This window comes from Ailuropoda melanoleuca, chromosome 13 (genome assembly GCF_002007445.2).
Source record: "Ailuropoda melanoleuca isolate Jingjing chromosome 13, ASM200744v2, whole genome shotgun sequence".
NCBI classification, from domain to species: Eukaryota; Metazoa; Chordata; class Mammalia; order Carnivora; family Ursidae; genus Ailuropoda; species Ailuropoda melanoleuca.
The window spans coordinates 26935006-26962528 of NC_048230.1; the positions used below are offsets into that span (position 1 = coordinate 26935006).

The 27523-nt window shown below is 53.2% G+C and overlaps 1 protein-coding gene across 2 annotated transcripts; it reads right to left on the reverse strand.

Moving 5' to 3' along the window:
* Window positions 1–371: 371 nt before the first annotated feature.
* MEOX1 (mesenchyme homeobox 1) lies at window positions 372–22915 on the reverse strand. Of its 2 annotated transcripts, XM_019800204.2 has the most exons (4): window positions 22878–22915; window positions 21384–21903; window positions 3601–3773; window positions 372–2334 (listed from the first exon to the last, which is right to left on the reverse strand). In XM_019800204.2, the coding sequence occupies exons 2-4, from the start codon at window positions 21850–21852 to the stop codon at window positions 2212–2214; spliced, it is 765 nt and encodes a 254-aa protein (XP_019655763.1). In that variant the 5' UTR covers window positions 21853–21903; window positions 22878–22915; the 3' UTR covers window positions 372–2211. The 2 variants fall into 2 exon arrangements, with proteins under 2 accessions (XP_019655763.1, XP_002919773.1); XM_002919727.4 differs by lacking the exon at window positions 22878–22915 and having other exon boundaries at window positions 21384–22261.
* Between the last annotated feature and the right edge of the window lie 4608 nt (window positions 22916–27523).

Here is a 27523-nt window from a genome sequence, read left to right on the forward strand (position 1 = left end):
AGCCAGTTCTATTTTGTCCATGGCTAACATCTTGGTGAGACAAATCTTTTCTAATTAAAAAAACATAGGATTGAGGACGTTTCTTCCTATGGCATTTTTTATAACTATTGGTGTGTATTGTTTTATCCTGAGAAAAAAACCCACAAATTCTAAACTTAAAAATTACGGGGGTGGGGTGGCACCTGGGTGGCTCAATCAGTTGAGTGTCCGATTCTTGATTTTGGCTCAGGTCATGATCTCAGAGTCATAAGATCGAGCCCTACATCAGGCTCTGCGCTTGGCAGGGGGTCTGCTTGAGATTCTCTCTCTCCCCCCTCCCTCTGTTTCTCCCCCTCCCCCCCAAATTAGGGGTGGTTAGTTTATGGCCGAGATTCCTTTATTAACAAAAGAATTCATCTTTTGTTTACAGAACTTCAATGATTTGATAAGCTGTAGGTTAGGGAAACTGACAGCTAGCATTTTATAAGGGGAAACGAGGACAATGCAGTTGCAAGGGAGAACAACATAGTTTTTCCAATGATGACATTTGCACCCCCACATTTTGAAGAACCCAAAAGGGGATGCCTTGGTCTAAATGATTTCATCCCTTTTTTTTCGTTGTTTTTGGACATTGCCCGGGTGATCATTACACGAGCATCAGAGGGTCGCACACAGAGGGAACGCGGGGCTTAGCTCTGCAAAGAAAAAGGCCTGGGAACGACGCTCTTTTATTGATTTTATTTCTCCAAGAATTTTCTTACTAAGTGAATTAACCTTGCACTGTTAACTTGATGTAATCTTAAGAAAATATATGAAATACACTTTAGAAAAAAAATGACACATGCTCTAACCAGCCATGTCACTTGGCAATCATTTTTCAGAGCGGTTGTCCTTTCGGGCTGGGGAGGTGGGGTTCTTTTTACATGTGAGCGATTAAATCTACACTCAAGAGCTCCAAACTCTTGCTGGCCTCCCTCTGCAACACCTGCTCGTGTGGGGCGATGGAGTACTGAGGCCGGCGGGGGTCTCTTGCCGAGGCTCGGGTCACCCCAAGCTGTTTGGCCATTAGTCCCAGACTGTCACCCCAGAAGATCTGGGCGGTCGCCATACATACACTTAGCAGCTCGTCCTGTCATAACAGCAATCGTGGAACACATTGGAAGGGCTCAGGTGCACCCCATGGAGAAAGAGGGATTGACTTTTTTGTCCCCATTTGCAGACAGGGTCCCTCGAAAGCACAGGATGCTTCCACTGCAGGCTTCCACCCTTCTAGGCCTTCACTCACTGGGCCTAGTACGATCTCTTCATCGTTGGAACACGGGGGACACTTTCCAGCCCTCGACTCAATAATGGGAGGCTCTGGATACGTTTTCAATCCACAAACTGTGGATTTAAAAAGAATAGCTCCTCCGTGGCTCTGGGGCTCAGCAGTCCCAGCTGTATCCTCGAATCGACTCCGAAGAGGCAGGTGCGGTCCTGGGTCCCTTCTCAGCCACCCAGTCAAGCCAGTGTGAACAGGCCCGTATGGGGAGCACCTACCCCAGGCTGTTTTTCCAACAGTCTTCCTCCAGCCAGTGTTATAAACGTGCCCACTCAGCCAACAGCTCTGGGAGACAAGGACTGGGTTTCTGATTGGCCGCAGTGAAGTTCTGTCCTCAACTCTCCTCACACTGCTTCTCCCTGGGGTCTGGGGACCACTGAAGGCTCCCCAAAGCCTCCAATATGGAACCCAGAAAGGAAGGGTGGTCTAGGATGTGTGTGTGTTCTAGTCATTTCCTTCCTTTGGGGCGCGTGCTTTCACAGCTCACTAGCTGGTCCCAAGGCTCCTCTCCCAGCAGACCAGGTGGTGTCCAGACCTGGAGGAGGGCTGGCTGGTGTCGGAGGGAGGTGGTAGCAGGAGGGGTGGGCAGCAGCCAAGAGACCCCCAGCAGCAGGGTGCCTGGAGCTGTTCCCCAGATCCACTTGGGTCCAGTCGGGCTGCTGTAGGATTCCATGAGAACTGTGGGAAGCAAAGGCCTTGGGGAAGGGGCTGCGGAGACAGAGCAAAACTGGATAGAACTTTCTGGGAGACTTCAAGGCTCCCAAGGATGCTGGAAGCTTTGTGTTTAAGAATCACTGCAAGACATGGAGAGGCTGCCCTGGGGTGGGTGGGAGAAGGTGAAGGTCGGATTGGGGGTCAGGGTAACTGGGCAGGGGGCTCAGTCCTCAGTCCTTCTCTCTCCATGGAGAATCTCACTCTGAACTTGGAGAGGCGGCAGAGTCGCCATCCTCGGGGTCCTGCCCAGTCGGGGAGATAGGCTGACCCCCTTTCACACGCTTCCACTTCATCCTTCGGTTCTGGAACCACACTTTGACCTGGCAGAGGAAGCAAAGGAACCTGGTCACTTCAAGGGAGGTGCAGCTACCCTCCCCATATTGAGGCTCGAGACAGCAGTTGCAGCTCCGGGGACCCCAGCTTGCACCTCCGCTCACCCTGCCCCGCTCCTCCAAAGGCACCAGGAATTGAGACAAAAGGGAGGACACATCAATCTGCCCAGAGGCCTGTCTCGTGCATGTCTCCCTGTCTTTGTGTCAGAAAGCCTGCCCGTCTGGGGACCGCGGGGTCTGAAAGTCACTGGGCATTTGGCCCCACCCCTTTGCAATGCCCCGCCCCTCCAGGGCCGACACCCCCTCTCTCTAGCTTCTAGGACCCCAGGGTCTGGGAGCAGAGGCTCACCAGCTTCATCCTTAGGCACATTCATAAAGCAGGTGTCAGTTCAGATAGCTCTGGTCTGCGTGTTTTCTCATCTGAACTTCAGCGTTGCCTGCAGGGTGGGGTCATGACCCTGTGTTACAGATGGAGACCCAGGGAGGTTCAGAGACATGTCCCAGAGGTCACAGGGCTAGGAAGTGGTAGAGGCAGGATCTGAATCTTAGCTTTCTAAACCAAGCACTCTGGCAGAGGCCTTCATCAACTGAAAGCTGCTATCAAATTATTATTATTATTATTATTATTATTATTATTATTATACTTTACTCCATGTTAGAGCATGGGTGTGGGTGGAATGCTCTGAGGGAAAGCCCCAAAGGGGCTAGGTAGTTTTTTTTAGAGGAGTCCAGGAACCACCTAGAGAACTTACTAGAAGTGCAGATGCCCAGTCCCACTTATTCTCAGGGCAAAGTCGCTCTCCAGAGTTATGGAATCTGCATTTTATTCTTTTTTTTTTTTGAGTGTTTTATTTTATTTTTAAAGTAATCTCTACACCCAACATGGGGCTTGAACTCATGACCCCAAGATCAAGGTTGCCTGAGCCAGCCAGGAGCCCCTTCAAATCTGCATTTTAAACAAGGGCCCAGGTGATTCCAGCGCACACCCAACTTTGGGAATAACCCGATCAGAGGTTCCAACCCTGGCTGCCCCTGAGAACCATCTAGGGGACCTTTGAAACATGCTGATGTCTGGACTCCATCCCAGACCAATGAAAATTTCTAGGGGGGGAGAGCCCCCCGCCGGGGATTCTCAGGTAGAGCCACAGTTGAGAACCACTGGACTGGGCAGAGGGAGGAGACAAAGGAAAAGGTTCAGGGAGGAGTGGTGGGAAGGGAGGGAGGGCCAGAGGAGGGGGGTCCTCAGGACTGCACCTGCCGCTCCGAGAGGTCCAGGTTCACAGCGATCTCGTATCTCCGGAGCCGGGTCAGGTAGTTATGGTGAGCAAACTCTGCCTCGAGCTCCCGCAGCTGCTCCTTGGTGAAGGCTGTCCTCTCCTTGCGACCCTTGCTGCCGCCCTCAGGCTTCCCTCGGCTTTCCTGTGTGTCTGCAGAGAGAGCGTCCCAAGCAGGACGACGTGAGCCGCAGAGGTTTCCTATCTTTTGTCCTTCAGAGTAAGGCTGCCTTTCCTTGTCTTGTTTCTATTTTTTATTTCATTTTGTAGTAAAGATTTTACGTATTTATTTGAGAGATAGGGCACATGAGCGGGGGGAGGGGCAGAAGCAGGCTTGCCACTGAGCAGGGAGCCCGATCCGGGGCTTGATCCCAGGACCCTGGGACCCTGACAGGAGCTGAAGGCAGATGCTTAACTGACTGAGCCACCCAGGTGCCCCGGTCTCTCTTGTTTTTAAAGGATATTGAGAAAGAACCCACATTGTCCCTTTATCATTCCTTCTAGTGCTTTAACCCCCCCCCTTCTCGAGATCTGGGGAGTCTTCTGGCTCCCAACCTCAGGGGCATCCACACCCCCTCCCTCCCCCCACCCCAAACTTTTTTTATCCCCAAAGCATGAGAAGCTGCTCTTGGCTGTTTAATGATTTCTACTATTCCAGCCTTCACCCCCACCCCGTGCCCCCCACCTGCCCCCGTTGGACATTAGTAGCGGCTGTAAGTTTGTGGGGCAAGAGGTTCTAACGCTGAGGCTCTCTGTCCCAGCGATGTCACCATCACCTGAGAACTGTCACAAATGTGTATCCTGAGGCCTCATCCCAGACCTGCTGAATCAGACACTCGGGGGTGGGGCCCAGCAATCTGTTTTAACAAGCCTCCAAGGTGATTGTGACACATGGTCAAGTTTACAGACCACCGCTCTAAGACCTCACTTCTCAGAGGGTGCCGTGGCCGCAGCAGCAGGGCCCGGAAGTTGGTCAGACTTGCAGGATCTCAGGCCCTACCCCCCCCACACGCTGAATCAGAATCACATTTTAGCCAGATCCCCAGGGGAGCTGCGTGCGCATGTAAATTGAGCAGTGCTGCCTTAAGCTTCTTTCCCCCTTTGATACCTGGAGGGGCCAAGTCTGGAAAGTTCTGGGCTCCGCGTTAGACCCACCAGGGGCTCAATCATAACCGCTAACGGGTGCGGGGAGCAAGCACCTTACATGTATCAGCCACTTAATCCTCCCAGTAACTCAGCCAGGTGAGTTCTTCTATTAGCCCCACTGCATAGACAAGAAAACACAGAGAAGGTTTAGCAAGTCGTTCAAGTTCATCCAGTTCGTCCAACCGGTGACTGGCAGAGGCAGAAATCAAACCCAGGGGGGCGCCTGGGTGGCACAGCGGTTAAGCGTCTGCCTTCAGCTCAGGGCGTGATCCCAGCGTTGTGGGATCGAGCCCCACATCAGGCTCCTCCACTGGGAGCCTGCTTCTTCCTCTCCCACTCCTCCTGCTCTGTTCCCTCTCTCGCTGGCTGTCTCTATCTCTGTCGAATAAATAAATAAAATCTTTAAAAAAAAAAAAAAAAGAAAGAAATCAAACCCAGGAAGTTTGGCTCACATGCTGTTCAAGTAAACTCCACGTCGGAAGGGTTTTACAAACTGTAGAGTGCTTTGCAAACGACATATGTGTTGTCTCCCGAGCAAGCCGGGAGGCGGCTCTACACTCACTTCGGTGGTGGCGCTGGGGCGGGGGCGGCCGGAAGGAGACCAAGACACCGACACAATTAACAATGCGGGCCACGTGTCGGGGGAATGGCTACAGGAACCACTTTTCCTGCAGGGCTCTACAATTTGGAAGTCTTTCATTTCATTGTCCTTTCACAGACCTGGGGGACCTTGGCTCAGAGTTAGCTGCTTTACTGAAAGCGGCGCCCCCACCCTGTGCCCCCTTAAGGACCCCATCCCCGCCTGGGTGTGTGTGTGTGTGGGGGGGAATCCCTGTTGTGGGGGGCTGACCTGGGGGTGGAGGGCGCTGGGTGGGGGCTTTTAGACGGGGTGGAGGAGGGCAGGGAAGCCGTCCCCACTACCCCCCTCCCCCCAAGCAGCCACACTGCGAGCGGGTGGGGAGGTGGAGCACCCCCCCCCCCCCCCCNCCCCGTCAGCCCCGGTGCAGTCGGGAACCTCAGACTGCTGGTTCCCTTCTCCACAGTTCCTTCTCGTGCTTTCAATTCAGTCCCTTGTGTTTCAGTTTCCAGGCCCTCCGTCCCTGCTGGGAGAGGAGGGGACAGGAGCCGGGGTGGCGGCTCTCGGCGCAGTGGGGGGCGCAAGGTAAAGCGATTGGGGCGTCCCGGAGGGAACCGAGAAGGCGGAGGGGCTCCGTCCTCCGGTGCCCACCTGCCCGGTCAGGGTTGGCTGCCCGAGGGGCGCGCCCGGAGGCAGGAGTGGGGCGCGTCCGATGGCCCCGGCTTCCCGTCCCGCGGGCTCGGGAGAAGGCTGGCCCAGACCCCTCCGGAAGCGGGAGCGGGAGCGTGGGCTGGAGGGAAGGACGCGCAGCCCCTCGGCGGGGATCCCCAGGAGTGCGCCGTCCTTGGCCGCCGCCGGCCCGGGGAGGGAGGGCAGGCTTCCCGGAGCACCTCCCAGCCGGCCGAGACCCGGGTCGTTTCCCGCCCATTACTGTCGCAGGGCTCAGGGTGGTTCCCAGCCCTTCCCTTTCACGACCGAAGGGGTGTAAAACCAAGATGACTTGTGTCAGGGTTTGAGGCCTCGCTCTCCTTGCTGGGGGCCTTTGAGGAAGTCACTTAACCTCTCTGGGCTTCAGTCGCCTCGTCAAGAAATTGCACAAAATAAAGCACCTACCTCCCGGGGTTATTGGGAAGCCTGGACCAGCTCTTGTGTGTGGAAAGTGCTTTTAAAACTTTAAAGCACTTGAACAAAAAAGGATTCTTCCAATTCTTCGCCTCTGGGAGATGCCATCTGAGGGGCTGGGAGAATACCAGCTGTGATTTCTTGAAGGCTTCTATGTACTCAGATCCATTTAACCCTTTCCACAAACACCCCTTGGAAGAGGTACTCTTACTGTCCCCTTCAGCATTGTCATGTGGAGTCCTGTGATAATTTGATTGATGGTGCTCTCTTTCTCCCCCCAGGGATGAAACTGCTTTTTCTCACTTGCTACTGTACCTGGCATGGTACTTGCTAAACGTTTGCTAAATCCGACTCGGTTCTACAGAGGGAAAGCATCGTCAGAGAGGCCCAGGAACTGGCCTGGTGTGCCCAGCAGTTTGGGGGGCAGTGGGGGCAGAACTGGGATTGGGACCCAGATTCATCCGACTAGAAGTGTGGTGGTCGACGCTGGCCTCAGTTTCCCCATCTGCATCCAGCATGCTCGAGGCTGGCCCCAGAGTCTCCACACCCAAGGCTCCTGGAGGCCCCGTCCTGGGTCGATGCCCACACCCCCACTCCCCTCCTCCCAGGCCTGCTTCGGTGCACATGAGTGCCTATGAAATCCCAGAAAACAGCCTCCCCCCGCCAGTCCTGCACGTTATCCTCCCAAGAGAGATGAGGGGAGGTAGGGAGAAGACCCCTTTGAGGCGCCAGGGTGGCGCAGTCATTAAGTGTCTGCCTTCAACTCAGGGCATGATCCCGGCATTCTGGGATGGAGCCCCACATCAGGCTTCTCCACTAGGAGCCTGCTTCTTCCTTTCCCACTCCCCCTGCTTGTGTTCCCTCTCTCACTGGCTGTCTCTCTCTGTCAAGTAAATAAATAAAATCTTAAAAAAAAAAAAAAAAAGAAGAAGACCCCTTTGAGCTGGTCTTGGACTGGTTAGTGGGTCCCTCCCTGCCTATCTCCCTTCTCCTCTTATTGTCCCCATTTAGGCACTGGGCCTCGGGATGGGGAAGAAGAGGAAATGGGACAGAGAAGCCGAACCTCGGACAACACCCTCAAGAGGGGGTGGGAGAGTGACATCCAGAGGACACCTGTTCCTCATCAGCTTCTCAGGCAAGAAGCCCTCTCAGCACCGTTAGGAACGACGAGAGTGCCTGCAGTACGGCAGGCAGGAAGTTCGGGTGCTCTGTTCTGAGACATTGTCACCAACATAGAAAAAGAAAGATGAAGACAACCGGGAGCCATTTGTGGCTGGGAGGGGGGTGGGGAGGGGGGCTAGTCTGCCCGCTCACATGCACACTACCCTCAGGATGGTGGGCTCCCAGAAGAGTACAGCTTTGTTGGGGTGCCTGCCTCCTACTCTGGGCCTCAGTTTCCCCATGGATAGGAGCATGGGGTTGGGCTGGGTCTTCCCTCCCCCCCAGGGAAGCTGGTGTCCGAGTCCTTTCCCAGTAAGCAGCCCTGACATCCTCTTCTGCTCTCCCTACTCTCTCTTCTGTTAAGAACCCATGGCCTTGAACTTGAGGCCCCTCCAGGTGCAAATATTCTTTTCTGGACTCCTAGATCCTCCCTTCAGTCAGACCTGGGGTCTTGCTCTGTGCTCTGTCCCCAAGCCCTCCCTGGGCTTCCCAAGGTCCTCAGCTCCAAGGTCAGGGCTGTGCCAGGGACTTTCTGTCTCCCGCTGATGTGCAAAGCCCCCCACCCCGAGCTGAATGGAGGAGCTGTGTCTGAGGAGCCCTTGGAGAATCTGGGCTGTAGCAGGCTCCCAGAAAGAGCTCTCTGACCTTGGGCAGGTCGCTCATGTTCTCTGAACTTCAGTTTCCTCCTTTGTAAAACAAGAACAGCTACATGCGCCGTGTCGAGAAGGTGAGAGGCCGTGGGTGACGCGTGTTAACCCCGAGCCCCATGCCTGGCGCGCCGGTGAGGCTCGGTCTGAAAGAACCGCAAGAAGAGCTTCCTCCTGGAGAGGTCATGCAGAAGTGACCCACGGTGGAGGTTAGAGACGATGCCTGTCAAGGTACCACGTCTCCAGAGCTGCGTGAAAGGGATGCCTTTTCAGTGTCTGGCCTTTTAACTCTTTTCCCGTCTCCGCCGCTTCTCTGTGTCTCTGCTGGGCTCTGTGTCTGGTCACTCTTATGTCAGCCTTCCAGCGGCGGCAGGATGCCAGGCACAGTCACTAGCATGGACCAGAGTCACATCTCAGCCGTCCTGGTCCTGCTTCTCTCTCAGGGTCAGGGGGGCCTCTTCCAGGACAGCAGAGAGAGGAGGCTGGTGCTCAGAGGGCTGCCTCTGTCCTGCCCCAGCCCCAGTCGGAGCGCCAGCCATCGGGGGCCATGATGGAACCCTTGTGCCCCGAGAAATGCAAACAGGATGTATGTGTGATTGCGGTTTGCACCGTGAGCTTTTACACCATCCAAGGTAAATTATTTCATAAATAGCTGTCAGTTTTGGCAGGCCTTCCTGAAGTTAGCAGACAGCTTTATCGGAGCTACAAGGAACTTCAGACAGACTCTGGGGAGCACGCCTTTTTGGAGGCCTGTGTCCCTCCCCCCCACATTGTCACCGCATTTTACATAAATTTCTGTCCGAGACCAGATAGAAAGCCACATGTGGTACGTTCAAATAACACTTCCACAGTTGACAATGGATCTCTTTTCCCCAGAGGTAAACGTCTTTGGGGCTTTCATACATACTACGGAATCATAGAAGAGGAGTCATAGAACAGAAGCGTTGGAAGAGGCTTAGAGCTGGTCTCTGGGCACCTTTCTATTTTACAGGGAGGCTAGGGTAGGCGAGAGAGGGCCTCAAGACAGGGCTGGACCGCAAACCCAGATACCTGTGGCAGGAAGCTATTTCCACACATTAGGCTGCTTCCTGTGGCCTCTTAAGTATACGGTAGGGTGGGTAAGGTACACATCAGCCCATTGAACAGAGGAGGAAATGAAGACCCAGAGAATGAAAGGCTTGCTGGAATTCCCTGGGACCAGTCCGGGGCTGCAGCCACTAGGGGACACTGCCCTGGGAGGGGGGTGGCCAGCATGGAGGCTGTGCTCACCCCAGGAATGTGTCCGTGTGAGTCCATGGTGGGGAGGGGGAGGGGATCCCTGGGGCATGATGTCAGCAGGTGAGACCTTGGCAAGCCCTCTGAAAATGGTGTCTCGGGCTTCCTGGCCTGTCCCAGTGCTGGCCTTTGACATCCTCGTTAGCTCTGATACTTTCAACTTCAGGAGGAGTCGAAGCCCATCAAAATAGAGGGGACCCAGATGGAACCAGCCCGAGAGCAGTTGGGCGTTTGCACGCAGGACCTCCCTGACTTCCTTTCTCACTGGGCTCCAGTGAGGCTCACCCATCTCAATGTGGGGGCCCCATGTCTCTCCAGACATGGGGAGGGCTCCCAGCCTCTTTGAGGAGCCCAGCAGCGGGGCTGGGGAATTGAAAGTATGTTTTCTGGGAGAGAAGCAGATTGTTCTGAAATGGAAAAGCCTGGTGCTACAGTAGTCTTTGCTGAGGGTCCCCTGGGGGGTGGGGCAATGAGGCTACGTGGTACTGAGGGAGAGTGGAATGGATGGGCAATGACATGGGGTGTGGGGGACCGTGGAATAGGGGAGCAGAGAGGTGAAGGTGAAGGGAGGCAGTGGAAATGAGGGTGGGGAGCAGCAGCAAGCCTCTGAGATGGGTTGGGGGGAGGCATGGGCGGCTCTGGACTTTGTTTGTGTTTATATGTTCCAGATGTCGCCCTCAGCTGTCACCAAAGGAAGTGTGGGCTTCAGGACCAGGCCCCACTGCTCACACTGTTCCTCCACGACTGTGTTCAGGGAAAACATGAAATAGAAAAGGCTGGGGTGGGGGTGGGGGAGGGATCCCCGCCAGAGGCCAGGGAAGTGAGCAAAAAGGGTACTGGGGGAAAGGGGCTGCCTCCTGGGGCCTGCTTGGGGCCTCAAGTCCTGCCCTCAGAAAGAAAGAGCTGTTCTGCCCCGGGATCAAACCCACGTCCCTGGGCCCAGATGCCCTGACTGACTAGAGCCAGAGAGAAAGGCGAGTAGGGCGGACTCCTGAGCCCCTAGCCTGGCAGGGCGGTAGGCAGGGCCGAGGCTGCCTCTCCACGGACCTTCTTAGAGCCCAACGTCCCTTTGGACCCTTATGTCTTAGATGCCGACTTTCTGCAGAACTTCCAGACTGTACCTGGGCGGGGCCTTAGTGGGCTCATGCTGATACCTCTGAGTTCAGACAGTGGCCAAGGCCTCATGTCCTGATTTGGGCCCCAGTCTCTGCCTGACAGTGAGGGGCCGGAGCTCTGACCAGGAGGCAGGAGGGATGTGGAGTTCCTGTCTCTCCTTCCACACTGGCCACTCCGGCTCCTAAGGCTTCTTCCTCCCAGGGGGTTCTGGGGTTGGAGATGGAACGAGAGGGGCTGCTGCGGCTGTGGGCCCCTCACACCACACCCTGCCCAGCCCTGCCATGACCCTGGGCCAGTGAGCCTGCAGACACAGGCCAGCCTAGCTGGTGGCAGCCTCCCTCTGACCTCGGGTCACTGCCTTGTCAGGTTTTGAGCACAGGCCGCCTGGGATGCAGCCAGGATCAGGGAAGACTTTGAACAGAGGGGTGCTCCTTTGTGGGTTTGGGAACAATGGATTGAGGGACTACCAAGTGCCGGCTGTCTCTTTTACATCTGTGACGCCACCTTGTCCCATAGCAAGCCTGTGAGTTCGACACCGCGATCATTTTTCAGGGAGCAGGACTCTGAGGTGTGGGACTCCCCGAACTCACACAGAATGGAAGCCGTGGTTGGGGACTTGGTCAGGGTCTGCCCTGTCAGTGAACTTGACATTAGGCCCTGAACCCCGCCCCTCCCCCTTTACGAGGCTGCGGCCCAGCAAGGAGGGTGGGCACGGATAAGAGATCACGCAGCGTGGCACCCGGTGTTTCTGTGCGCACCCAAGTGACACTGACGTTGCCCGTGTATTTCATTATCACCTCCTTTCCTTCTTCCTCTGCCAAACAGCCCACTTCTTTAGATACATTCCTAAAAGTGTCTCTCCCTGTAGGCCTAAGATAAGAACGGGGGGGATCTGTTTGTAGCTGGAAACGAAGCTCTGGGTGGGGAAGTTCGAGTGGCCAATGGGATCCAGGGCCAGGAAAGCTCTGAGGTCATGCACCCCTGTAAGGTGCTGCTTTCAATAGAGGAATTTTTGACTGGGGCGTTGGTATCGCTGCTAGAACCTTGTCCTTGTCCCTGTGCCTGTTGTTTACGGGCAGGATTGCCTCCCCCGTGAACGTGTTGAAGTCCTAACCCCCAGGACCTCAGAATGTGACTGCATTTGGAGACAGTGTCATCGAAGAGACGATTAGGTTAAAATGAAGCCCTGATTAGGGTGGGCCTTGCTCTAGTGTGATGGGTGTCTTTTTAAGAAGAGGAGATTAAGACACATTGGGAGACACCGGGGATGCCCACACACACAGGAAAGACCGCGTGAGGACGTGGCGAGAAGTGACCATTTGCCAGCCAAGGAGAGAAGCCTCCGGAGAAACTAAACTGCTGACATCTCGAGCTTTGACTTCTAGTTTCCAGAACTGTGAGAAAATAAATGTCTGTTGTGTAAGCCACCCGATCTATGGTATTTTATTATGGCAACCCCAGATGGACTAAGACCCCCCCCCAATCCTCATAGCTGGTGCTCACCACTAAGAGGAGGGGGCAAGGCCAGGAGGGGTGCTGGGCAGAGCTGATGCGAATCCACAGGAGACTGCTCTGCAAATTAGAACAAGGTGCCCTTTCCTCTAGACCAGAAACACAGCCACGTGTCCCTAGGGCAGCTGGGCCCTCTAGCTACCCAGCCACCACAGCCCTCCTAACTGTCCACCATGGTGGGTCCACTTCATTGCTCAGCCACAGTAGCCACGGTGGCCCTGGTACTTGGGAGCTGACCCAAGCACCCTGTGGGGGCTCACGCAGAGTCAGCCGAGCCTGCATATGTGGCAGTTTATGTGTCTTTCTGACCCCAGCACTAGCCCTGACCCGGGCTGGATTTATGATCGAAGTCAGGCTCTCTGCACACTGTTTCATGAGTGAGACTATAAAGGTCCTGATGCAGTTTCCAGAAGGACATCACAGCTGGTGGAAACCCTCAGGCCAGCCAGTGGAGCCCCTCTCAGAAAGGAGGGGAGAAAATGAATGAATGAACACCAGGCTGTAATTGAGACTACCGATCAGACAGTGAATGAGCTCGTCCTGGGGTAAATGTTCTAGCAGGTGTGAGGGGGATTGCATGGGTGAATCAGGTGCCATTCTGATTCAGGGAGAAAGGTAGTCATATGCTGTGACTCTGGGTGAAAGGCAGACTGGGTTTGATGTGGGGATGGAGGGGTGCAAACAAAGGCATGTTCTGTATGTCAGGAGAGGGAGATCAATAACGGACCCTAGCACGCACACCAAACTGGAAACAGAGGGAAATTATCCCAACGTAATAAAGGCCATATATGAAAATCCCAGAGCCAACATCATACTCAATGGTGAAAAACTGAAACCTTTCCCTCTAAGACCAGGTTACAAGCAAGGATGCTCACGGTTGCTACTTCTGTTCAACATAATACTGTAGGTCCTAGCCAGAGCCATCAGGTGCGACAATAAATAAATAAATAAATAAATAAATAGCATCTAAATTGGAAAGGAAGGAGTAAAATGATCTCTGTTTGCAAATTACATGGTCTTGTATAGGGAAACCCCTAAAGATTCCACAAAAAAACCTCTCAGAGCTAATGAACAAGTTCAGCAAAGTAGCAAGAAACAACATCAACACACAAAGATCAGCTGCGTTTCTATCCATAAACAATGAATGACCTGAAAGGGAAATCAGGGAAACAATTTACATTGACAATGGCATCAAAAAGGAAAAAAAAAAAAACCCAAAACATCCCACTTAGGAATAAACTTAACTAAGGAGGTAAAAGACTTGTACGCTAAAAACCGTAAAACGTTTTGAAAAAATGAAAGAAGACACAAAGAAATGGAAAGACATTCTATGCCTCTAGATTAGAGGACTTAGTATTGTTCAAATGTCCTTATGACTCAAGGTGATCTACAGATTCAGAGCAATTCCTATCAAAACCCCAATGGCATTTTTTGCAAAAATAGAAAAAGATCATTCCAAAATTCATATGGAATCTCACAGGACCCTGAGCAGCCAAAACAATCTTGAGAAAGAGAGACAAAGATGGCGGCCTCACACTTTCTGATTTTAAAACATATTACAGGGGCGCCTGGGTGGCACAGCGGTTAAGCGTCTGCCTTCGGCTCAGGGCGTGATCCCAGCGTTATGGGATCGAGCCCCACATCAGGCTCCTCCGCTATGAGCCTGCTTCTTCCTCTCCCACTCCCCCTGCTTGTGTTCCCTGTCTCGCTGGCTGTCTCTATCTCTGTCAAATAAATAAATAAAATCTTTAAAAAAAAATTAAAAAAAATAAAACATATTACAAAGCTGCAATGATCATAACAGTATGGCATTGGCATAAAGTCGGACATAAGAGAACGATGGGACAGAGTACTTACGAAGTAAACCCTCACATGTATGGTCACATGATCTTCAGCAAAGGTGCTAAGGCTACACAGTGGGGAAAGGACGACCTTCGACAGATGATGTGGGGGAAACTGGACATCTACACGCAAAAGAATAAAGTTGGACCCTCACCTTACAGCATATAAAAAATTAACTCAAGGGGCGCCTGGGTGGCACAGCGGTTAAGCGTCTGCCTTCGGCTCAGGGCATGATCCCAGCGTTATGGGATCGAGCCCCACATCAGGCTCCTCTGCTATGAGCCTGCTTCTTCCTCTCCCACTCACCCTGCTTGTGTTCCCTCTCTCGCTGGCTGTCTCTATCTCTGTCGAATAAATAAAAATAAAATCTTTAAAAAAAAATTAACTCAAAATAGTTTAAAGGGGCATCTGGGTGGCTCGGTCAGTTAAATGTCTGACTTGATTTTGGCTCAGGTCGTTATCTCATGGTGGTGAGATCGAGCCCTGCGTAGAGCTCCACGCTGGGCACAGAATCTGCTTAAGATTCTCTCTCTCCCTCTCCCTCTGCCTTTCCCTCCACACGCACATTCTCTCTCTCTCTCTCTAAAAAAATAAATAAATAAAATAGTTTAAAGACCTAAGCATAAGATCTAAAACTGTAAAACTCCTAGAAGAAAACATGGGGGAAAATCTTCATGACATTAGGTTTGGCAATGATTTCGTGACTATAACACCAGAAGCGCAGGCAACAAAAGCAAAAACGGGACAAAAAGCAGAAATGAGACTACATCAAACTTAAAGACCTCTATGCAGCAAAGGGACCAACCAGCAGAATGCAAAGGCAGCCTAGAGAGTGGGAGAAAATACTTGCAACCCATATACTGATAAGGGATTAATATCCAGAATATATAAAGAACTCCTACAGCTCAACAACAAAAGTCAAACAATCCAATTGAAAAATGGGCAAAGGACTTGAATAGACATTTCTCCAAAGAAGATCTACACCTGGCCAACAAGCATATGCAAAAATGCTCAAACTCACCAAGCATTAGGGAAACGCAAATCAAAACCACGACGAGATATTGTCTCATATCCATTAAGGGGCTACCATCAAACAAACAAGCCCAAACCAAAAAAAAAAAAAAAAAAAAANAAAAAAAAAAAAAAAAAAAAAAAAACCACACTGGAAAAGAACAAGTGTTGATGAGGATGTGGAGAAATTGAAACCCTGGTGGCCTGTTGGTGGGGTGTAAAATGGTACAGTAGCTATGGAAAAGAGTAGGGGAGTTCCTCAAAAAATTACAAATAGAATTACTGTAGGACCCAGCAATTCCACTTCTGGGTATAGATCCAAAAGAATTCAAAAGCAGAATCTTTTTTTTTTTTTAAGATTTTTTATTTATTTATTCGACAGAGAGAGAGACAGCCAGTGAGAGAGGGAACACAAGCAGGGGGAGTGGGAGAGGAAGAAGCAGGCTCATAGAGGAGGAGCCCGGTGGGGCTCGATCCCATAACGCCAGGATCACACCCTGAGCCGAAGGCAGACGCTTAACCGCCATGCCACCCAGGCGCCCCTAAAAGCAGAATCTTGAAGAGATATTTGCACACCCATGTTCACTGTAGACTTATTCACAATAGCCCACTTGAAAGCAACCCCAGTGTCCGTCCATCAACAGATGAATGGATAAAGAAAATGTGGTCTATGCCAACCATGGAATATTGTTCATCCTTAAAAAAGGAAAGCCTGTTCTCTGCTACGGCACAGATGCACCTGCAGGATGTTATGCTAAGGAAAATAAGTTAATCATGGAAAGCCAAATACTGCATGATTCCACTTATCTGAAATATCTAAAGTAGTCTAGCTCTTTTGTTACATCAGTCTTTAATAATACTTGCTATAAAAAGGCAAAGTGAGATGGGCTTATCTTTGGCTTAAAATTACTCTGTGTTCTGTTTAGATTTACTCCTCAGCCAATATAATGGTTGGTCCCATATTAGCCCTGCTCTGGCCAGCACCCCTGCGAACAAAGCCTGAGGCAGGCCGGCAACCTGAAGTAGTCTAACTCCTAGAAAGTAGAGCGCTATCTGTCAGGCTCGGCGAGAGGGAAAAAGTAAGTTGTTTTCCAGTGGATATAGGGTTTCGGTTTTATAAGACGAAAAAGTTCTAGAGATCTGTTGCAGGACAATGTGCACATATAGTTAACACCACTGACCTGTACGCTTAAAAATGATCACAATTTGGGGCACTGGGCTGGCTCAGCCGGAGGAGCACAAGACTCTTGATCTTGGGGTCATGAGTTCAAGCCCCATGTGGGGTGTAAGCATTACTTAAACAAATAAAACTTTTTTTTTTTTTAAGATTTTTTTATTTATTTGACAGAGACAGAGACAGCCAGCGAGAGAGGGAACACAAGCAAGGGGAGTGGGAGAGTGAGAAGCAGGCTCATAGCAGAAGAGCCCAATGTGGGGCTCGATCCCAGAACGCTGGGATCACGCCCTGAGCCGAAGGCAGACACTTAACCGCTGTGCCACCCAGGCGCCCCACAAATAAAACTTTTTAAAAATAGTTTTTAAAAAATGATCATGGTGGTAAATTTTGTGTTATATGTTTTGTATCATCATTTTTATTTATTTACTTTTTTCAAAAATTTTATTTCTCAGTCATCTCTACACCCAACATGGGACTCCGACTCACGACCCTGAAATCAAGAGTCACAGGCTCCCCCGACTGAGCCAGCCAGGTGCCCCGATCATCATTTTTAAAGAGGAGATTTCAAATACAAGCTGTCCCATGGTGGGGAATCTCAGAAGAGCTCCTTTATGAAGTTACGAGCTATCTATTTAGAAAATCAGCACAGGGGGCGCCTGGGTAGCGCAGCCGTTAAGCGTCTGCCTTCGGCTCAGGGCGTGATCCTGGCGTTTGAGGATCGAGTCCCACATGGGCTCCTCCGCTGGGAGCCTGCTTCTTCCTCTCCCACTCCCCTGCTGTGTTCCCTCTCTCGCTGGCTGTCTATCTCTGTCACATAAATAAAAAATAAAATCTTAAAAAAAAAATAAAGAAAATCAGCACAGCTTCTAGTAGATACTGAAACTTGCAACAGCTTTCACTGAAATGGTGCTACGGGCAAGTGGAGTCTCGAGCTGGATGTTAAGAAAGGACTTCAGGGGCGCCTGGGTGGCTCAATCAGTTAAACCTCTGCCTTTGGCTCAGGTCATGATCCCAGTGTCCTGGGATGGAGCCCCACATCAGGCTCCTTGCTCAGCGGGGAGCCTGCTTCTCCCTCTGCCTGCAGCTCCCCCTGCTTGGGCTCTCTCTCCCTCTCTGTCAAATAAATAAAATCTTTAAAAAAAAAAAAGGACTTCAATAGGCAGAGGACAGGGGGGAGGGAAGGAAGCTTGAAGCAATGGAAAGTGCTTCAGTGACGGGTTGGGAGAAAAAAGCTGGGTGTATTTGCAAGGCAAGTGAACTGGTGTGGCTTGTGGCAGAGCTGGGTGGGGGACGTGCAAGTGGGAAGAGAGGGGCTGAGAGGCAGAGAGCAGGTGGGAGAAAGGGGCCGATCTGGGGAGAGTTTATAACCTCAGGAGAAACTGGGAGTTCGTGTGGCTGTGCAGGGGCAGGTGGGGATATATCTTGCAGGGGAGAAATCAAGGAAGGATAAGCCCGGGGAAGGCACACGTGTTGGAGGCGAAGGGGACGGGACAAAGGGACAAAGCGAGTCTGAGGAAGTCAGAGGGAGTACGTGAGAGCACCAGCGAGCAGGGCTGAGTCCAAGCACGGGGGGGCTCTCCCAGGCGGGCGATCCGATTCACCTACAGCCAGGCGGATCACGCGCAACCTTCCCTTGAACCCCGCCAGGAAATCACCGCGAAATCCCTCATTCCCATAAATTAAAGACGACCACGGTAGCAAGACAGATCGACAGATCGGGGGCAAACAGCAGTGGCCTCGCAGCTGTGCCTGCCAGCAGGGGTCTTTAACACCCATGGGCCTGGGGCTGGGAGTGTTTGCGGTGAGATAATATCACCCTGGTCTCCTAAATCAGTTCTGTGCTGTGAGCCAACAGAAGGGCTCTGAGCGGGAGCCAGGGACCCCCGCTTTCCTAATCATTTACTTGAGCAAATCAGCTCCGCTTCTAGTGGGAATGACAGGGGAGCAGCTGGGACTGGCAGAAGGAGAGGGGAGAAGAGAGGATGTTCCTTTAGAACCGAACTTCCAGTGACTTTCTGTTGCCGGAGCCTCTCCGGCCAGCCAGTACGGGACCCTTTCACCAGGCACACCTCACCCCCCAACCTCTCCAGCAAATCACTGGGCTCCAAGCTCCTAAATGATGACAACTGGATTTAAGGACCAACGATAATTGCAAGGAGTTCCCACGTCTTATACCCCAGATTCAGGAATTTCTGAGTCAGAGTATTTGAAATAGTCAATTCCATTGACAACCCCCCGCCCCTCATGTTCTGAAGGCTGGTTCTGGAAATATGGGCCTAATAACACAGCTGCCATTTATTGAACTCACGTGCCAGGCACCGTGCTGATCTCACGGGTCACTGCCTTTAACCTTCACAGTGACTCCGTAGGGAAGGTGCTTTTGTTAGGATCCCATTTTACAGCTGGGAAAATGGAGGCTCCAAGAAATTAAGAAGTTTTCCAAAGTCACACAGCCCAAGGTTGTGGTGCCGACATGCCAACCTGTCGGCCTGCCCGTGAACAACTATGGAAAACACATTTCTGATCGATGGCTGATTAACATTCAGAGACAGCTTAGCAAGGGCCAGGGTGAGGCACGTGAGGTGCTCACATTGGTCGCAAAATGCAAGTGGTGTCAAAACCCTGTCATCAGGAGGAATCATATTTTTAATGGAATGTTTTAAGAGATCAAAATTAATGCAAACAATCCATGATGAGCAAAACATCAAAAGTTTAAACAGAGACTCCAGGCAGTGGGGTTGGTGGACGGGGATGGGGGTTCTCTGTGGGCTTGTCTCTTGGATTCCAGATTCCTAGAAGTGGTTGCAGGTCCCGCTCCTCTGCTTTTCCCTTTCTTCAGGCTCTCAGGAAGCTAATCTGTCCTGCCTCCTCCCTGTTCCAGTTCAATTCCAAAGGAAGACTCAAGCAACCAGTTGGGACAGAAAGAGTCCTGTGTTGAACAGAAAGCGGGTCTGGAACCCCAGAGAATGAATGAAACTCAGCTTGTCGTGCCCTGCTTGACTCCTGCCATTGGTGCTGCTCCTGAGGGGACCCGGAGGGGGAGCCCAGGGCCGCTCCTGGATAAGAATCTCCCCCACCCCCACCCCCAGAGGCTGACCCTACGAAGAGTTGCAGGACATTCAATGGAGGCTGTCCATGGGCTCTTGGGAGGCCCAGCTGCTCGGCACGGGAGCTCACTCCCTGATGCAGTGCCACGGGTCACTGGCCCCAAGGAAAGACAGCACATGTGGGGCTTGCTGGAAGACAGAATGATTGCACCTAAGCCCAGCCCTTTGCCCGTGCCTTCCAGTGCCTCCGCTCCCGGTTCCCTGGAAAGTGGCTGGATGCGGCCGAGGGACGTGTGGGCAGAGAGGGAATTGCTACAAGGGCAGGTGCCCCGGCGGGGAGAGCTCTTCAACCAGGCGCAGAGCCCAGTTGCTAAGAGCCCCTTGGCGAGGAGAAGCAGCAAAGCCCCCCATCTCAGCACATCACCAGCCGGGGCTAGGAAGAGTTGAGGATTTAACCAGCCGGGGGTTTAAAGGCCCCTCCTTTTAGGCTGTGGCCATCCATTGTTAGCATGGGGCGGGGGGGGGGGCTTCTTTAAGTGTGGAGACCAAATATTTCAAAATGAGGATTAAGCTTGCAACCTGCTGAAGAGTGCAGGGTTTGGGGTCTGAGGTCCAGAGTTTGAGCTTCATCCCAGGGTTACCAACTGTCCCGATTGGCCCTGGGGCGGAGGGCTTTCCTGGGATGCTGGACTTTCCATGCGAAACTCAGAAAAGTCCTGGGCCAATCCAGAGGAGTGGGACATTCTCTAGACCCCGCTCTGGCAGCGTCCTCCTCAAACTTTCTGTCCCTCCTTTTCCACACGTACAGCAGAGATACGGTAAGACCCGTGTACTTCGCACACTGGCGGCTCCCAAAGAGCTAGCGTGCGCTTCCGGCAGCACCTGGAACCCCTCCCTGACCACAGCAGATCCACTGCCAGACAGGCATCTGCAGGCCTCTCCTCCCTCTCAGCCTGAGCCCTCTGAGGGTGAGACCTCCCTATTTGTCTCTGTATCCCCCCGGGGCCTTGGCCAGTGCTCTGAGAACAGACTCGGGAAATCTGTGCTCCCTTGAAAGCTCCCTGCAAGGCAAAGCATGGAGTGTTCTCGATGGTTGGTTGGCACTCTCGTTTTCTGCCTGCCCCTGGTTAGCCCTGTGAGAAAAGTCCTCCATAGGTTCAGACAGACAAATGCTGCTCTGGGGGCAGCTGTCAGGAGGACACGATGGGCAGCGGGGACAGGAGGCGTGGACGCTGCCTTGTTCTGGGGAAGGTGGGGACAGGGAACCAGACAGAAGGTGAATGGGCAGCGCGAGAAGCCAGGAGGGCCCCATGGAGAGATGAGGAAACAAGGGAGGAGATGGACAGTAGCTGGGATCTTAACAAGCAGGCCGCTCCGTGTCTGGCCTCTGGCGCTCCTTGGCTGCCTGCCTCCCTGACTTTCCCAAGGCTGGTGATCCCTCAGGAGGACCCATCGTGGGGATGCCTTCCCTGGGGGTCACCCAGACCTTAGCACGCTGAGCTGCCCTCTTGGCCCAGGCATGGGCAGAGTGATAGACACCTCGTGGGCAGTCTGTCCCAAATCTCTGCAATTCATCTCCTCCTCCACCGCCCCCCCCCCACCTCTCCCATCTCAACCCTAAGCCTGCTTCTCTGCCTCCAGGCTCCTGGACACAGAGGGTCCTGGCCCTGCTTGATGCCCAGGGGTCCCAGCCTCGGTCCTAGCCCTCCAAGCTCCCATCTCAGCCGACTCCCCCTGGTGAGCAAATCCTTCGGATCCGGGACCATTTGGAGCCTGCTGGGCCTCGGTGGGGAGAAGCGTGACCCAGAGGCAGCCCAGTTACTGGAAAGCCCCTCTCCAGCCCTCACCAGCCCGCACCGAGGCTCCATCTCACAGATCCTCCCAATCTCTGTGGCTCTCATTTCAGTCACTTGCTGGCATAACCTTGCTGGCATCCGGGAGTGCAGGGGGCACAGATACAACCCCCATGACCAGAGACTCCTAGAATTCTGAGTAGAAGAAACCCCAAAGGCAACCCGTGCCTTTAGGTAGATTAGATAATATTCTTTGCAACTCAAGGTCGGGCAGCTCGGCTCAGAGAGGGCAAGCAGACCCAGCAAAGGAACACCCAGCCGCTCCTCAGCCACGTACCTGAACTCTCCTTTTTCCGTCTGGTCGACCTCTTCTCCGTCTCGTGGGCCGTGCTCCCGAGGATCTCGTAGTCCTCGCTGGGGCCTCCCGTGGTGTCCACCAGGCCTGGGCTGCGGGCCCGCATCTCCCTGGAGCCCCCAGCTGGGCCCGGGTTGAGCCTGCGCCGGGCCTCCGAGACAGGGAAGTTCCAGTCGGGGGGCTGTGGGAAAGCGGGGTGCTGCTCAGTGAAGATATGCTCCTCCCGGGGAAGGCTGTGTGGGGTGGCTGCCAGGCAGGAGGCCGAGAAGTCGGGGTATGCTGCCGCTGCTGTCGCCGGGAAGTCTGGTTTCTGGTGGAAGGAGAACGGTGTTGGCGGGTAGTGGGGCAGCCCTGAGGCCCCACTGCCTTCGGCGTGGGGATTTCGAAGGCAGCCCCAGCCCGGGGCCGGGGGGTGGGGGCTCCTCATGCAGCTGCTGGCCACGGGATCCATCTGCCGTCCGCTGCTGCGCGCCTCAGTCTTTGCAAAGTTTTGATTCTCACACTTTTTTATATTCAGATTTTTTAAAAATGCAAAAAAAAAAAAGTATAAATAAATAAATAAGAGGGGAAGATGTTCAGCAGAAAATTCACCCCAGGGACCAAAACGAAAACCAAAACTAAAGTCTCTCCTTGAAGCACACACACGTGTGGCCAGCTACACAGATGCATGCACACACCTATGTCAGACTGCACTCCTGGCTTCCTGCCCCCACCCCCGACACACCAGCCTGCCTAGTGGGGTCCCCTGGACGTGTATTTGTCGCCGGTGACACTGAACATGTTCACTGTCGCAGCCCAGGGCGCTTGTCTTGGAGCCCGCAGCAAATGCCTGCAGAGGGCTGGCCCGGGGCTGGGAGACACACTTTTAAATCCTGCGGTGGGGAGAGAGTGACAAATTTCTGAAGTGAAACGTGAGAGAGGAGAGGGAGGGGTTAACTAGCACACACACGATCCCCTCCAACCAAAACCCGAGCAGGCAACTATTAATCATCAGAAACCTTATATGCACATCTAATGGGATTTGCAGATGGAGACTTTTAAAGAAACATTGTCTGTATTTCTTTTTTTAATTTTAAGGAGAGAGAGAGCAGCACACACAGAGCCCTGCTTTAATGTGCCTCCTGTATGCTATGAAGTTATTTTATTGCACTGTTAACAAAATTCCCCAAGTCTTGGATTTGGAAAAAGCCTCAAGTCAGATCCAGAATCCGTCAAGTGCCAAATTCCAGGGAGTGAAGAGGGAAGTAAGTGCAAGAGACAAGTTTGCTGATTGCATTTGATTTAAAGGCCCTTCTACTGCCGCTTGCAAAGAGGAAGGTGGATTAAAAGAAATCTTTTTTTGCAAGTCTCAGCGGCCCACTAGGGTCTGTAGCATAAAGAAAGACACAGGCCAGATGCCCAAAGTGACATTCTCACTTTCCCAGTAACTTAAAAAAACAATCAGATTCTTCCTTCCATTCTTTAACCCCGACTTACATGCCAATTAGCCACACTCTTCTCTGGGGGGCTGGGGAGCAGTTCAAGTCTTTTTTCTCCACGGGAAAGGGAAGGCTCTTCGATAAGTTTCTTGAAGTTCCTCCAGGCACCCTCACCACCACCCACCTGTTTCCCCTATCCCGGCCCTCGAGGTCACGGCTTCTGTGGAATCTGGGGCGTGGAAATAGGAATCAGGGGGATTCTCGTTCCCAAAGGAGTTCTCTTTGGAAACCGATCGCATGGTCTTGCTGGACGGTGCCTGTCCTAGGAGGGCCAACTGCCATTTCAATCTGTCAATCAGTCTACTAGATCCCCACGCTCTCCTGGCCTCTCAGGAGGGTTAATATAATTTCTGGGAGGACGACATTCCAAGCACACGGGCCAGAGCTCCCCTCCCACTGAATCTTTCCACGGCCCAGAGCAGCGGGATCAGGGCTGAAATGGGCACGGACATAACTGTGTGCTGGCTGGTTCCAAAGACACCAGGAGGGCCCACGGGCCTCACCCCTGCAGCTTGGAGGCCGCACACACACTCTTCTTGAAACTGGCATCGGGCTTCTGGAATGGGCAGGGTGTTGGAGGCCAGGAGAGGAGATGGGATCCCTGCCACGAGCCAGACTCATCTCTCTGCTTTGCCCAGGACTTAGCTGTTACACACACATTTCTCCTCTGGACCTCATGACTCTCCTATTATGGGTAAATTAAGAATTATGTTCTATATTTTACAAATTTTAAAGGAGGCTTAGCTCAGAATGACACAGCTAAGAAAAGGCAGAGCCAGCAGTCGCCCTTGGGCATCCCGTCTAGGGCAGCCTGACACAGAGGAAGGAGCGTGGACTGTGGGGTTCGACAGGTGCGAGTTCAAATCCTGGGTCTGCCACTACCCTAGACAAGTCACTGCATCTCTCTGGGCTTCTGTTTCCTCCTCTGGGATGACAGTCCTCCCTGACATTCGCCCAGTGACCTCAGCACCTCACACATATTCCCCCAAGGGTAATTTTCTCATCAGCCCCGTGTTTCAGAAGAGGACTCGGAAGCACAGACAGGCTGTGTAGCCTGCCTGGGGACACACAGATGGGAGGTGGAGGACCCAGGATTCTTTTTTTTTTTTTTTTTTAAAGATTTTTTTTAATTTATTTGACAGAGAGACAGCCAGCGAGAGAGGGAACACAAGCAGGGGGAGAGGGAGAGGAAGAAGCAGGCTCATAGCAGAGGAGCCTGACGTGGGGCTAGATCCCGTTAACGCCAGGATCACGCCCTGAGCCGAAGGCAGACGCTTAACTGCTGTGCCACCCAGGTGCCCCAGGACCCAGGATTCTTTAATCTGGGCAGCCTGGCCCCCTGCATCAGAATGCCCACCCCACAAACATCTGAGAATCTGAAGGAGTCATTTCTGGGAAGTGGAGCTCCGAGGAGGTGACAGATAAACACGACCCCTTCCTCGCCTGTCTCGTCCTCCTGATCTCGAGGATTCCAGAAAGAGACTGTGAGGGAGGAGCGCTGAGCAAATTCCAGTGCACAGCCTTGAGCACTCTCTCTCGAGGGGCTCCAGGCTGTGGGGGCTCTAGAAGAATCCACGGGAGGCTGGGAGGAAGCCCTGGCCTGTCAGCTTCCCCAGGAAAACCTTCCCGGGGGCCTGGCCAGGCGGCTGTAACCAGACTCCTGCTCCAGCCTCCGCAGCTGGCCCGGGGAGCCGGCCCTGGGAGGCCCAGCCCGGGGAGGCCCAGCCGTGGCCCCTGGCCCCTGGAAGGGGTGGGCCAAGGGGTCAGGGGGGCAGCGAGAAGGGCGCGGCAGGGATGCGGTGCGCTCCGCTGTGCCCGGCACCCCCCTGCACCCCGGCGCCCCCGCAGCTGCCCGCGTCTGTCAGCCGCCCCGCGGGGCGCGGCCGGGGGCCCGCTGGCCTCTACATCTTCCTGACAGGCCCCTCTTCGGAGGCCAGGAAAAAACAACAGTCCCTCCCCTCACGGCAGCCCATTTGTTAGATGAAGGCCGGGCACCAGCACCTTTAACCTCCTCCAAGTCAGCATTTCCCCCTCCAGGCCCCGCAGGCCCCCAGACAGAGATGGATGGAAGTGGCTGTTGGTGGAAAAAAGCCCCGTGGCTGCACGGACAAGGGCAGCGGGGCTTTCAGGAAGGGAGGGGACCCCGCTTCTGGTTGTTGTTGGGGTGGCAGGAGGAGGAAGAGGAAAAGCGTGCGTCAGGAGGATGGTGGGCCGGGCCACACCTGAGCCATCCCAAGGAACTTTTGGAATTTCCCCCATTGTGCGCGACGAGCAGGCGCGTCCTTGGCGCCACAGACCCGCTTCCGTGCGTGCGGCTAGGCCACCCCGCCCTCCTGGGCCTAGCGCTGTAGGGCGTCGGAGGGGAGCCTGGGGCTGCGGGCAGAGGACTGGGCGCCAGGTGGGGCCTGGCCCTTCATCAGCTCAGCGGTCTCAGGCAAGCCGCATCCCTCTTCTGAGCCTCAGTTTCCTCACTGGCTAGAGGGAGATAACAGTTCCAGCCTCACGTGGCTGTTTTGGGAATAAATGAACGGATATCTGTGACCACAGTCGGTTGGCAGTAACGGGAGGTGCACGTGAGGACCACGATGGCTTCCCTCTCCTTACTCTGCGGGGACACTGGGCAGCTCATGTCTCCTTGGAGGATGCAGATGGCCCAGCCTAGCCCCTCAATACCTTCTCCTTCCTTCCTTCCTTCCTTCCTTCCTTCCTTTCTTTCTTTCTTTCTTTCTAGATTTATTTTATTTTTTTTGAGAGAGAGAAAGAGAGCAGGGGGAGGGGCAGAGGACAAGGGAGAGAATCCCCCAGCAGACTCCCCACTGAGCGTGCAGCCCAACGCAGGGCACCTGAGATGATGACCTGAGCTGAAACCAAGAGTCAGAGGCGCAACTGATTGAGACCCTCAGGCACCCCTCAGTACCTTCCTCTGTAGCAACACAACAGAGGGTCGTGATCTTGGCCTTGGGAACCAGGAGAGTGTGGGTTCAAATCCCAGCTCAAGCATGAATCAGTGGAATGGTTTTGAGCAGCTCACTTTATCCCTTGAGCCTCAGTTTCCTCATCTGTAAAGTGGGGATAAACTTTTCCTTCCTTCTCCATTAACTTGCTGAGAGAAGTGTTTGAGATGACCTAGGAAGGCTCTCTCCATTGCCTGGCTTACAGTTTTTTTTTTTTTTAAAGATTTTATTTATTTATTCAACAGAGATAGAGACAGCCAGCGAGAGAGGGAACACAAGCAGGCGGAGTGGGAGAGGAAGAAGCAGGCTCATAGTGGAGGCCTGATGTGGGACTCGATCCCATAACGCCGGGATCATGCCCTGAGCCGAAGGCAGACGCTTAACCGCTGTGCCATTCAGGCGCCCCTGGCTTACAGTTTTTAGTGGCAGTATCTGGATGACGATGATGATGATGACGGACGACCCTGTGATTGTTGTCTTAAAGACAACTCCAGAAGAGCCTGGGACATATTTATACGCCACTCCGGGGGACGAGATGAAGCCATTAGCATTCACTCACATAGTAGAACATGTGAATTAGACAAGACCTTGAGGGATGGGACAGGGGACAGACAAGTTCTGAACATGGCAGAAATCGTTCTGAATAAGGATGCTTACTCCTGGGCCTGGGATTTATCTGGAATGTATATACCCTTTGCTTCTCAGAGAGCTTTTTAAAAAAATTATTTTATTTAATTTGAGAGAGAGCACGTACGAGTGGGGTGGAGGGGCAGAGGAGGAGGGAGAGAGAGAATCTCGAGCAGACTCCTGGAGGAGCGTAGAGGCCACCCTGAGATCATGACCTGAGCTGAAATCAAGAGTCAGACGCTTAACCTACTGAGCCAGCCAGGCTCCCCACTTCTCAGAAGCTTTGCTCAGCACGGTTACTACTGCCCTTGGGACTTTGGTGAGACTCTAATAATAGGATGGTCGGGAGAGAAATGAAGAAAGCACAGAGTAGAGTTCTCATGACTGTCACAGATGTCCCTGTGAAGCCTGCAAGGTGAGACCAAGACATTCCACCCTAAGGACCCAGCAATGGGGTCTTTCCCTACATCGCAGAAAACACTGAGTTTAAGAGAGCTAGTTACCACAGAGGAAGGTTTTCTCTTGTGTGCATATCTTTTCAACCTTCGATGCTGCCCATCATTTTTGTCTGCCGCCAAGATCGCGGGTGGAGGACTGGCAAACACAGTAGTACACAGGGTGGCCTGCATTGGAGCCCTGGCTCTTGGTGACCTCAGTTTCCCCAACTGAAAAGTGGAAGCTCATCGAACAGACCCCTTTCTGGGCTTCTGTTCCTGAAGGAGTTTGGGGCCTGTTGACTTGCACAGGTGCAGTACGGCGCCCCTGGCTGGGAGGGGACAGGGGACCTTGTGTCTCCTAGGAGTAGAGGCGGCTTTATCAGATAACAGAAGGGGAAATGCACACAGGGCCTACTATTCTCCCCAGGGAAAGGAGTCTGAGGTGGCAGTCCAGCCGGGGATGGCCATTCCTCCAAGTCAGCAAGGGCACAAGAACTGTCCCTCTTTCGGGCTCCTGCCCCAGAGGGCCTCCTCATCCAGCTGGCAGCTCACGCTTGGCTGTCACGTTGGCATTTCAAGGGGCAGGAAGGAGGAAGGACCAATGAGACTTCCTCATCTCTCCACCC

What these genes read in the sequence shown, in the direction of transcription:
- MEOX1 (XM_019800204.2), bottom strand. Translation starts at nt 21,852, where the DNA reads ATGGATCCCGTGGCCAGCAGCTGCATGAGGAGCCCCCACCCCCCGGCC. An exon ending in ACGGAAAAAGGAGAGTTCAG is followed by an intron (nt 3,774 to 21,383) that starts GTACGTGGCTGA and finishes CTCTCTCTGCAG; the next exon opens with ACACACAGGAAAGCCGAGGG. An exon ending in TGGACCTCTCGGAGCGGCAG is followed by an intron (nt 2,335 to 3,600) that starts GTGCAGTCCTGA and finishes TTCCTCTGCCAG; the next exon opens with GTCAAAGTGTGGTTCCAGAA.